The sequence below is a fragment of the Mesocricetus auratus genome, unplaced genomic scaffold, assembly GCF_017639785.1.
Source record: "Mesocricetus auratus isolate SY011 unplaced genomic scaffold, BCM_Maur_2.0 Super-Scaffold_6730, whole genome shotgun sequence".
Taxonomy (NCBI): Eukaryota; Metazoa; Chordata; class Mammalia; order Rodentia; family Cricetidae; genus Mesocricetus; species Mesocricetus auratus.
In genome coordinates, this window is record NW_024429184.1 from 108,599,273 (window position 1) to 108,612,494 (window position 13,222).

Below are 13,222 nucleotides of genomic sequence, written 5' to 3' on the forward strand. Positions count from 1 at the left end.
AAAGTGAATACTGTTATTTTCATGTATTTATAGGTGTTTAGAACAAAGCCTGAGAAAGGAACTATTCTTTAAAAGGAAGGCATCCTAAGATGATAGACAAGGTTTATACTTCCCAAGCAGCAAGAGTTAAACGGCAGACCATTGATACCAGCATCACTTAATGAGCAAATAATATCTTAAATGTCAGAGTCTAATTTAAAAACAAAAAGCCTCCCATGATTAACTAGAAATCTAGTCATTTATTTTTGTTGTATACCAGAGATATAATGAACACAATAAAAAGAAAAAGATTTTTCATATCAACATATTTTTATTGTCTTTCTACTTCTGGACTCCTCCACTCAGAAAATAGAAACTTCCTTTTCATTATGCTGTGGCTTTAACCTAAGCTTAGTTGAAAGAACACTTCATTTATACAATTATATAATTAACTTTAATCTAAACATAGCATTAAATTTATTCAAAGCTTCAATAGAGTAGCTAACTTTTTGAAAATGATTTTTTTTTACCCAACCTACTTTGCAAAGTAAAAAAAAATGTTATGTGCTATTAACCACCTTCTTTGAAAATTTCTCTATGCAAGTATCAAAACATATTTATTTCTCTTTCAATTTTCATTTTCTATTTTTGGGTATGCATTAGAAAAGTAAAAATTACATATAAACATTGTCAACTATTGTATTTCTAAAGTCAAGATAATTGATTATCACCTAAGCCTTTAATTTCTGCAATGACTAATTTTTAAAACTCAAAATTGCTAGCCATGTAATTTGAAAACTGCACTATGAAATGCCTATTTACGGGCGGCAACAACAAAAAAGCTAAAATGAGTGTGTAGAGCATGAAAAGTATAAAGTGGCATGGCTCCATAAATATAAAAACAGCTGCATTCTATGACTCCAAATGCAGACTGAGATTATCTGTAAATCTGACTCAAGTCTCAAAGCACAGCCAGATGTCTGAACAGATGTGTGGGAACTAGGGCACACTTCAGCCCATGATGCTCACCATGCAGAACTGCTGACACAAAACACTCGCACCAGAGACAAAGCGTCACGGATGGAAAGGCAGTTTCAACAGTGCAAACTGCTGTACCCTAAGTTCAATTACATCTAGAAGAACAAAGTATTAACACTTCATTTAAGATAACTCAACATCTTTGGTTTTCAAAGAAATATAATACCTTAAAAATTAAAACTACATCAATCTGCTTTAACAAGTCATACTCATGCTAAAAGAAGTTTTACTTAACAGCCGAAGGTCAAGATCCCAAGTATGCAGAACTATCTTCAGAAAACTTGGAATGTAACATGCTGAGTTCAGCTTAGATATCATCAATGTCTTCATCATCATCTCCAATATCATCAAACTGGATTTCATCATCATCCCCTGGACCAAATGTGTCCGTTTCATTGATTTTAGCATGTTCTGGAAGTTCTCCATATGCCTTCAGACTTCTCGCTTCATCTGCATTATACTTCAAGATTACATCAGCCTTGTTATCTTGATAGTCTCGTAGACCAATCAATATAATGTCCGAGGTATTTATCCAAACCTTTTTTCTCAACTTTCCTCTGATGTGGCATAGCCTCCTTACACCATCGAAGCACATGGCTTCCAACCGTCCATTTCCTAGCATTTTGATCACCTGCGCATACTCTTGTCCATCTTCTTTAAACACCAACTCTCTTTTTTCAGATTCATTTTCATTTTTACCTCTGCGCCTGTTTTTGCCTCCTTTACCTTTATTCTTCGGCATGATGGTAAGGGCAACCACAGGAGTCTGGGTGCAGACGGCTTGCTGTTATTGGCTGTAACTCCTTCCCAGGAGCTACTAGTAGGATGGGCAGCAGGAAGTATCTAACAGTGGTAGATCTGAAGTAACTGTGTAGCTGCTGGAGATTTCTGGTAAACGGTAAGTATAGGAGGAGATCAACAGGCAGCAAGCAGCGTTCCAGAGTCCTGGCTTCTGCTAGCTGCAAAAACAAAAATATTTTTAGTAAAAAGTCCTAGGTAAATATTAAGTCACTGTGGAGAACAAGCAGGCCAGGCCAGTTCTGTGTTGCACTATGTTGTTTGGAATATTGACTTCCTTTTTTTTTTTTTTTTTTTAGTTTTACAAGACAGGGTTTCCCTGTGGCTTTGGAGGCTGTCCTGGAACTCACTACGGAGACCAGGCTGGCCTCGAACTCACAGACCTCTGCCCAGCCATGGCTTGATGTGTCTAATGAAGCAAGCCTTGACCTGAGCTACTCCATTTTCGGTGTAAGTGCCAAGAAAGAATAGTTCCACATCTTGTTTTCACAAGTAAACACCATCATCTGCTAGCACATCAGAAGACACAAACTGATACTTTGTGCCAATAAATAATGAAATCTATCAAAGTACAAGACAGATTAGCTTTCCAAGCACAAAGACCGGAACTCCTCTTACCTGGGACTGAACCAGAAGGTGTGCCCAGAGGCCAAATGCAGCAGCACGCCTACTAACCCCTTGGTCACCTACCACAAGCTTGTCCATGACTCCTGCTTCTGTGCCAGGCCTCCAGCACAGCACAGCTTCTCCTAGCCAACATTCCACCACTTCAAACTGCCTCCTGAATGGCCTGCCTCCCAGAGCTGTATCTGATGTCCTCGCACTGTGGTCTGGTGCCCTTCAGGCCTGCCCTGCTCCTGCAGCTCTCTATCTTCAGGACAGTCCCTCTACAATATGAACACAGGCAGCCTCTCTGACCCTTTCTTAACAAAGATTCTGCAACTCACCCATATACAGTGAGGCACAGTGTGTGATCTGGGAGTTAATATTAGTAATTAAGGTTGGAATAAAAGAAACTGGAATTATCAGTGATCAGCTACCAACCAAATCTGGAATTCTTACATCAAATAAAATTAGTGTGGGCTTATGAATTTATTGCATTCAATAAATTCTGACATTGTATAATGACATAAACATGTCCATCTCTGCTTCTGACAAAACACCCAGAACACTCTTGACAGATTGTTTATTAAAAATTTGAATATTATCCTTTTGATAAACTTATGCTTTTGTTTCAAATCTGAATTACTTTTATGTGTTTGTGTACATGTATTCATGTGTTACACATGTACACACACAAACATGTTCATTTGGAGGCCAGAGGTCGTCACTGGATATCTTTCTCAATCACTCTTCATCTTGTTTTTTGAGGCAGGGTCTCTCACTCAATCTGAAGCTCACGGATTCCGCCAGAAGAGCTAGTGAGCTTGCCCCAGGGGTCCTCTTCTTGTCTCTGCTCCCTAGTGCTAGGCATGCTGGGAGACTAAGCCCAGAGTGCTGGGGATCAAGGCCTTAGGCTTGCTAGCAAGCACTTTCCCAACTGCCCCATCTCCCCAGCCTCCTAACTTTTCAGTTCTTTAGGGACTTTAGACACAATACCCCACCACACACACTTTTTTTTTAGCCTGGGTCTTGTTATGTAGCTAAGACTTGCCTGGGGATCCTCCTGCCTCAATCTCATTAATACTAGTTTATAAATTACTGATTTCAAACTGATCTAATACCATTTATCAAAAGAGTATTTGAAACATTAATCCTTCCAATAAATTGTAGTGGCATTACCTTTTCACTATTTCTGAACTAACTTGTCCCCATGTCAGTCTATCTGAATGTAGCTTTATGGCATATCTAGGGATGTGTAGTCCACATCTTTAGAATCTTTTTTTCTTCTGTGAGATTGATTTGGCTAGTTTAGCATTACGCAGCACTATATGCATTTTAAAATCAGATTGCCAATTTCCACAAACAGAAAACCTACTGAAATACAGACTGGAATTATATACCATCCACAGACCAACTGGATAGGATTAACATTAACCGAGTCTAAATGTCATATTACTCCCTTTATGTAGATATATTTTAAAGTTCTTACCTGGTGTTTTTTTTTTTTTTTTTTGGCAGAAATTATTTCTAGATTTTATTTTTTGAACTACCCCAAAACTGTCATTTAAATATTTTGAGTATTCTGATATTTATATAAAGATGGCCAGTACTTTTACTAAGCTCAAAATTCCTATTGGTAGTGGGTTTGAGGAGGGGGATGAACAAGTTTGGGTTTTACAAATAAAATCTACAGATAATAGTTTTCTCACTGGCTTTTCAAGCTCTGTACTTATTTCTTCTTGCCAAGGAGATATTGGTGAATTCTCTGTCATCTGCTTTTCTTCCTTTCTTTTTATGGTTTACAATTACTGAAAAACAAATTGTGTGGTATCAATTCCTAAGTATTTATTAAGTTTTACTTTATGGTCTAGTACATTTGTGCAAACACCACATTTCTTTTGTTACTAGCTTAATTCAGATGCTCATTTAAGGCATATATCACAGTGTATAACAGCCTCCTATGAGCATGCTTTCTTAGAATTACATCATCAACAGGCTCTTCCACTTCTTAGCAATCCAGCTCCTTTATGGAGATGGAACACATGGGAAAGTAGTGAAATCTGGGTGTGATGCATTGGACCTTTCTTTGCTATTAAGAATACCTCCATTTTGTGATTCAGGTCAGTCTCCCACTCATTTCCTTACATTACCATAAGCAACCACATGCATTTGAGGGCTAATTGGTGCAACTCTGTAGTCAGATCCTAAGCATAGTGCTGGGCAATATTGTCCTGCAACTACAAGAATGAATTACGTTTATAGCCATGACTGTTCACGAAGTCTGACTATTTCATGTGTCCTTTTCTCTACTTATGCTCTCTAGGGTGCCATCAGAATAACCCACATGAGATGATACTTTAAAAAGCATTATCACTGCAGCAATCAAGTTCCACAGCTACTTGATTTCTTAATACCTTGCCATTCCAGGTCATCAGCAGTGACAGTTGAGCAATAGTGTCCATTTCTTCCTCAAATATTGCAAAACACAATCTAGAATCTGATGCTGTTTCAAAGACTCTGCTTTGATTTCTGGGGCTAGTCAAAGTTATCAAATCCCTGTGCCAAGCAGACTGGGAGAAGACTGTAGTCAAGTTGAGTAATTTGAAGAGAAGGAATATTTATAAACATGCAATAGCAAACCACACCATAAAGAATAGTGCAATGATCTATCTGATAGTGGTGGCCCATGCCTTTAATCCCAGTACTTGGGAGGCAGAGATAGGCGGGAGTTTGATGCCAGCCCAGTCTACAGAGTGAGTTCCAGGACAGCCAAGAGAACAGTGCAATTCTCTAGGACTATAAGCAATAGAGTTTTGTATTTAGTGGAAGCGGGGACAATAATGGGTGCAAGGTTAAGATGTTTGGGCAAGAAACTGACACCTTGTTGACACTTCTGGTTTTGGCATAACTGCCTGTAACTATGAAGTTTCAATCCCGGTCTCTCAGTTCTGGGCTCTCTGTGGATTTGGAAGTCTATCCTGATGCCAGTACCACAAGCTGTGTACATTTCCACAGTAAGTTTAAAATTATGAGGTGTGACACTAAGTTTTGTTCCCTGAGGGTTTTTTTTTGTGGGGGGGACTGCTTGAGGTCTTTCCGTATCCCCATGTTTGATCCATCTGTCAATTTCAACAAAGATAACTGAAATTTTGGTAGAAATGCATTTGATATAAAGCTAATAATTTAAACTTTCTCATATATACATGGTATGCAGGTCTCCAGGCCCCACACATGAGGTTATGTCTAACATTATTCACATTATTATTTATGATATTATGAATAAAATCTCTTAGTATCACTGTTGGAAAGTGACTACAATGGAAAACCAATTCTGGTGTGTTCACTTTCCAATTTTTTTATGGTATCATGACATTTTTAATAAAAACATGTTTTTATATAGTCTCTGACTTGCTGTCACAGCACCCTGTACATTGTAACTATTATCACATACCTGGATGTCTGCTTTATGTTATGGGAACTCTCTTCTCTGCACAACTGTATGTGCCTTAGGGCAGAAATACTTGTTTCCTATGTCTCCACTTGGCAATGAGAAGGACTGTGATAGCGGAATAGAGAACTGTTTTATCTTTGACCCTTACCAATTAGAACATTTGCTTGTGCAGTTCATCCCCTCAACTAGTGTAGAGGAACCGAAGGGGCAAAGACCAGAGTCTTATTCAATTTATGAAACTGATAGCCTTAGCCACATTCTTCCAGGACCCAAGAAGAGTCAAGCAAACAAATCTTGAGAAAACAAGGACATAATAGTGCTCAAAGCAACAACACTGAGAGGCCAGAAAATAGGAAAAGACGCCCAACCTAACTACTGATCAGAGAGATGCAAGTGTATTAAGAGAATTCTTCTACCTATACAATTAGCATAAGTTATGTCAGTAAGACCCAGTGTAAGTTGGGGAAGCTGGCTTTCCTTGATTAGTTCTGCTGGAAATGGAACTTAGTGGGTATGAAGACACAAAATGTGAACATGCTTGGATACTACAATTCTGCATTTGGTAACGTGAGACACAGTGTCCATGGACCACTTGTCTTCTTCCAGTGTGCCAAGTCTGGAATACCCTGACTGCCCTTTTCTGGCTTTGTCTCAGTCATTTTTTGAGCTGCTAAATTTGAGAGCTAAGGTGTCATCTTACTTCAGACCAAGAGCAGGCTTACTTCAAACTTACAGTAAAAGCAGCTGCCCACTGAATGGACAACTCACCTTAGACGCAACACAAACCCAATCTGTGCACAGCAGCCCTCTAAGGCACCCGGATCATTCTTGAGGACTTGATGGCAAGACCATTCAACAAAAACAAGGGAGGCTCATGCTGACTACTGCAAAATGAGCAACAAAGTCTGAAAAAACCTAACACCCCAATTTTCTACAAATAATTAAACTTGGCCTATTGAAATTAAATATTTAAGTAGCTCAGTGTACAGGCCCATGCCTGTAATCCCAGCACTTGGAGGCTGAGGCAGGAGGATCGTAAGTTTGAGTTTCAAGCCAGCCTGGTTTATACAGAGACCCAGGGACTAGGGGAGTGTTTCAGCCAAGAACAGAGGACTTCTAGTGTAATGACGTCAATGTGAATAAATCATACCCCATTTCAACCCCATAGTTTCCAGAAAAGAATAAAGAGTGCAGAATCCCCGAATTAAATGTGGTGTCAGACTCTGGCTTTACCATTATTAGTTTTACAATCTTAATTTCTCCATTATTTTTTTAAAAATTGTCAGTTGTTTATGCTGAGAGATACATGTGTCTTTCTGTGTTTTGCTTCCCTAATGTGGACACTATGAACAAATATATCTGAGCCTATTATATGAAAAGAACAGTTCTGGGACAGGGTGTATGTAGCTCAGTGTTTCAGAGCTTGCCTAGCATGTGAAAGGGCTGCATTCAGTCCCCAGCACCACAAAAGCAATCTGTACCTCACATAGCAGTTAGCCATGTTTCTTTTTTTTTTTTTAAACTAACTGGAGCTAGTGAGAGGGCTTAGAGGAAAGGCCCTTTTTTCCAAGCCTGAGTTCAATCACAGAGACCTACACAGTAGAAACAGAGAACCAGGCTTATCTTTTGGCACATGGGTTAAACCTATCACTTTATGGTTGCCTCGTGTAATGGTCTGACTGGGAAACATCTCCTACATGCTCACATATTTAAAAACTTGGTTCCTGATTAGTGGCACTGTTTGGGGAGACATGGTACCTTTGGGAAATATGCCAACGGAAGTTTGAGTTTATAGCTTTGCCCCTCAACCAATTTAATCTATTTATGGTTGTAGTTTAAGACCTGATTTCTTCCCTTAAAGTAAAGAAAAAAAATCCTGACCAACAGATGTTTAAATTGCAACACAGAAATTCAAGAAACATAAAAACTGAAAGAAAAAAGCAATGTGACTCCTGGGAAGTGGGGTAAACTGTTCTTGGAGGCACCAACATAAGTTAGCTTCCTGTAGCTACAACAAAACACTTGGCATAACTAATTTATAAAGAGGAAAGGGTAGCCAGGCGTTGGTGGTGCATGCCTTTAATCCCAGCACTCGGGAGGCAGAGGCAATCTCTGTGAGTTTGAGCCTGATCTACAGAGTGAATGCCAGGGTAAGCACCAAAGCTACACAGAGAAACCTTATCTCGAAAAACAAAAACAAAAAAAAATGGGGGGTTATGCTTTGCAGGCCCAGTTTCTCAGTTTCCAGTCCACAATGAGCTTGACCCCAATGATTTGGTCAACTGCAAGAAAGCGTAACTGTTGACTTCATGACCAAGAAGGAAGGGGAGGGCTAAACATTAGGATCCCAAAATTGCCTTGAAGGCATCTAAATGCTCTGAAGCCCATCCCCCACCATACCCTGCTTTTTCAGCAGTGTATTACCTACCTACCTCCTAACAACACCTCTACCCAACCTTTCTCTCACTGCAGCCCAGAAGACTCTCACATATTCACAATTAGACTAGTGGGGAGCACACTGAACTATTTAAAGAATCTGTATGTAATTAGACTGGTGGGGACAAGGTGCTTTATGAGTTGTCGTTAGTGAAGCAGGAAATGCTGAACAGGAATGAATTCGCTGAAGGAAGGATGCACTCAATGTTAAAGTATGTCTAACATGCACAGAGCCCTGAGTTTCATCTGGGGAGTGGGGATGAATATACAAATGAGCATGAACCGGCTCCGAGTCCAGTAGAGTGAGGACATTCCAAAATAGTGACTTAGCAACTACGAAAGGCAGAAGTTAATCAGACCTAAGGGGACACGCATAGTTAACAATATATACAGCGGCCTTTCAAAGGACACTCTTAACTGGGGGTTTTTCTGAATTGTAATGTCCCTCATATAAGCTATCCCTACCCCATGGCTTACATGAGGCTAAAATACTTGTTTATTATTATTTTATTTTTTTTTTGGTTTTTACGAGACAGGGTTTCTCTGTATTGTTTTGGAGGCTGTCGGTCCAGCCCAGCCTCGAACTAACAGAGATCCGCCTGCCTCTGCCTCCCAAGTGCTGGGATTAAAGGCGTGAGCCACCACCGCCCGGCAAAATACTTGTTTATTATTATTCTTTCCAATGGTATTGGATGCACAGGACATCTCATGTAAATCCTAATTAAGCCCAAGAATTGGGATACTTTTCAACTACTTCCTATCTAGAATAGTTAAAACTATCAGCAGCTGTCAATGCAGCTTGCTTTCCAAGATACACGGCACTTTAAATAAAAAAGATAATCACATGTGATAGACGATAGCCTGGTAAATACACTGTTTGAAACATGCACACTACAAAAGACTAATATGTACAATGGTTAAAATAGCACTATGATGTACATCAAAAATAAAAGAGCAAGATTTTGGTGCACTACATTTACGCAATCATTATTTATCTTCTCTATCATTCTATAACATCTCTTTAATATTAGTTGAGCATTTGTTATGTGCCAAATACTGGAGCAAGAAGAAAATGGTCCTATATTATAAAGTAGGAGACTAACGCTGTCTTACGTAGGAAAGGAACAGACAAAGGAATGAAGTGTCTTACATGAAATGGGGGACAGTACCCTGGGCAAAACCACGAGACACCAACGTGGTGTCCAGAAGATAGAGATGACCACTTACAGATGAAAGATGCTCTTTGCTGGCCACTGAGGGGGACGCCACAGTCTCTTCTGTGTCTGCTACTGCCCCACCGTGTTCTCCAGGCCTCCCTTCCCACAAGCAGTCTCAGCTGCCGAGTCTTTTAGCACCTCCGAGCTGACTCAACCTTTCACCCCACCAAGTCGCCTTGCAGACACACTACCTTCAGCCACCCAGCCAACCAATGATTACCCTTTTGCTAACGACCTTTTCTTTCACATAGATTAATCTTACTTCCATATTTATATACCTCTAATCTAATCTAATGGGTCCAGAATGCTCCTTTTAACAACAGAACTCCAATAGGTCCTTTGGTGTATGTTTCCACTGCCCTGGAAAAAGCTTAAATTCCTAACATGACTCTCAAGAAGCAGTTGGTGTTTTTTATCCATTACCCACTCACTCTTCATTCTCCCTTTTGTTGGTCTGGTGTCTTTAGCAAGTTCTGCTCAAATGTTTCAGCTGTGTAATTTCTGTAAACCCAGAAAGCACATCAAGGCAGCCTCTGTGCCTGTGGAGAGATCTGGAAAGTGAACAGCACCACCTGCTGGCCACAAAGCTGTTGGAGCAAAGAGGTTGTCTAAAAAAGAAAGTCAGTGAGTTTCTTACTACCTTCAATTTCCATCTTGTTACACGAAGCCTTCCAATTGTGGATTTAAAATATTGGCCCCAAAACCCCAAATCTTAACTCTGCTGTGTTGAGGAATTTCTACAGGGAGATGAGCAACATGGTCTCCCATATTTTCTAACAAGTTAACCATCTAACAACTGACTGGATTCCCAGCTTCTACAGATTTCTTGCATAGTTTCTATTTCAGCTATTGGTTGGTAGCTTCTGAAAAATAGTGGCTTCTGGCCCTCGGCTTTTTCCTTGAGACAAATGTGACCTGTTTGACAAATTGATTCAGGGTTTCCTTGTGCCTTTGTTCTCCATTTAATATCAAGTAGGCTGTCACACTCACACATCAAATTCTGAATTTCAAATTTATTGTAGGGAAATCACAGGCTTGTAGAAGCACTCAGAGATTTAGGAATTCAGACTCCATGTGTCTGTCTGTCTGTCCGTCCGCCTGTCTAGCACTTGAACCAGAAGTTATGAAAAGGGTTGGGTCGATGGCCCTGTTGGTAAAGTGCATGCAGCAGAAGCATGAGGACCTGAGTTCAGATCCCCAGAGCCCACAGAGAAGCCAAAGTGGATAGCCTGTGCCTGTAAACCCAGAGCTAGGGAGATGGAGGCAGGAAGACCCCTGGGGCTTGCTAGCCAGCCTATCTAGCCCAATCTGTGAGATCTCAAAAAGCCCAAGAGGAGAGCAAGGAGGCACCTGATAACAACTGCTGTCCTCCACACCTGCACGAAGCCGCTGGGCCCATCTGACATTCTCTTAAGTATGAGAGATATTCACAAGTTTTTAAGCCAACTACCCTCATGAGGTTTGTCCATGGCCCTTATATTCCGAATCAAAAAGCCACAAACTCAGTGACTTAAAAATAACAGAAACGTCTCTGACAGCTGAGATGAAGGCACTGGCTCACTCTGTCTGGAGGCTTTGAAGAGCTTCTCTACCAGGTCCTCATGACTATGGACGAGCTTTGGTGTTCTCTGGCCTGTGCACACATCACTCCAATCTACGTGTGTGCCTTTATGTTCTTCTATGTATCGTTAATCTTCTTTTCTGTCGGGTTACCATTCATTGCATTTAGGGCTCACTCTAAATTTAAGAGAATCTCTTCTGGGGATCCTACTTACAAATAAAGTTTATCCACAGGGATGGGGATAAGGTCTTGGAATTGTGTCTGAAGGTATGCAACTCAACCCATCATACATAGGCAATATATTTGAAAATAAGGTATAACTACATCAAATAAAAGGAAAGAAAAGACATTGCTTTATATTTTTGTAAGTCTAGATTCATAGAAAACCTTGAGAGCTCACCTCCTTCAATCTACTATGGTATGCTGTTCTGATTGAAACACATCATGAAAAATCCAGCCTCAAATTACTACAAAGCCTCTGAAAGATTTTCAGAAGACACTTTGAGAATCACTGCTCTAAAGTAAATACTCTACAGTATATGTACGAAATTATAAAAAGTGGCTAAGAGGTTAGCACTGGCTGCTCTTCCTGAGCTCACAACCACTTGTAATGCCATCTGATGCCCTCTTCTGGCATACAGGCAAACATGCAAACAGAACACATATACATAAGAAATAAATCATTAAAAAATTATAAAAAGTCAAACTTGCAGGCCACACATATATATACATTTATATATGTGCATGTATTACATAACATACATGTATCTTCCGTTTTATTACATGTTGGCTTTCCCCAAATTGGTTGTCCCTTTTACATCTCCACTAGCAGTGCACAACAAAGTCTAGCATTGCTACACTTTAACATTTTTTCCTGTTTGGTGATACTTGTGATTAAAAGTGATGTTGCATTGATTTTTTTTATTATTTTATTTTTTGAGATTCCAGTTACATAATTTCCCCTTTCCTCCCTCACAAACCTCTCATATTGTACTGAGTTTTTAATCTTCCTCGGACACCGTGGACAATCCTCCCACACCCACCCCTGCAGTGCTGAGGCGTCAACCCTGGGCCTTGAACAAGCTTTGCTGGTGAGCTAGATTGCCAGCTCCGAGGTTGGTTTAAAAGAGCTATTTATTACCTGTCCAAGATCACAGAGAACAGAACCTACATTTTTCACTGTCAAATTCAGTTTTACTTTCGCTCACCAGCAAAATAGTGTTTGTTTCTGGCTTGGTCCTCAGGAAGGTGTAGTCTCCCCAGACTAAATGAAGCTGAGACTGTAACCTCTGGCCTCCATTCCTTTGTCATTGCAGAAGCTTTGGTTGCCTCGGGCTATAGAAGAGACTTCCGTCTCTCCTTTTAAATATCCTACCCCACCCTTACTCAAGACCCGGCCTCACTCTTACCTTGCCTGTTAATTACTTTTCATAAATCCTCCGCAGCCTGAAGCCCACCCCTGCCGTTTTCTAGCACTTGAAGAAACGCCATGTTGATCACAGGCAAATCGGTAACTTTGCTGCTGTTGGATCCTTAACTCCCTAATCAGTACAACGGACACAATGACCACTTATTAGTGGAAGGGGCCTGATCAAGGGTACACATCAGATGCTTGTGTTTATTAAACCGAAGCTTAGCTCGTGCTTACCACGTGCCGGCCGCTCGCTCTCCAGACAATGAACTCATGTAATAATCGTGTGTTTATCTTAGGCAGCGCGATCAGCACTCTTTAGACTAAGGCAGAGAGTTTCAAGCATCCAGGCTAAGGCCAGAGGGCCTTGTATTCAACTCTGCGAACATGCGCTTTTTGCCCGAGCTGCCTCCTCCAAACACGACTACACATTCATGAGACAAGCTCCTGCAAACTAGGCCGCTCTCGACCCCCGGCGACTGGCCCCCGTCCCTCCTGCCCCGCCCAAATGAGCTCTTCGGAGCCCCTCGGAGCGTCCCCAAACTCGGTACTCACGGTGACAAAAATGCAGCGGAACCCCCCTTGTACCAGCGAAGCCCGGCGAGCGGCGAGACGACGCGCCCCTCCTAGGCAACGGCCGGCCACGCCCCTTCCCGTGGCGTTCCCGCGCGGGCCCCGCCCCTCGCCCCGGGAGGCCGCCCCAGCAACGCCGAGGCCTCGCGCGCTTC

The 13,222-nt window shown here is 41.1% G+C and overlaps 1 protein-coding gene across 1 annotated transcript; it reads right to left on the reverse strand.

Moving 5' to 3' along the window:
- Nucleotides 1-290: 290 nt before the first annotated feature.
- LOC101832785 (eukaryotic translation initiation factor 1A) lies at nt 291-13,203 on the reverse strand. The gene is made up of 2 exons (XM_013112649.3): nt 13,050-13,203; nt 291-1,976 (listed from the first exon to the last, which is right to left on the reverse strand). Exon 2 carries the CDS (start codon nt 1,757-1,759, stop codon nt 1,325-1,327), a length of 435 nt encoding a protein of 144 aa, XP_012968103.1. The 5' UTR covers nt 1,760-1,976; nt 13,050-13,203; the 3' UTR covers nt 291-1,324.
- Nucleotides 13,204-13,222: the final 19 nt, after the last annotated feature.

Coding starts and splice junctions, on each gene's coding strand:
- LOC101832785 (XM_013112649.3), bottom strand. CDS start 1,759: ATGCCGAAGAATAAAGGTAAAGGAGGCAAAAACAGGCGCAGAGGTAAA.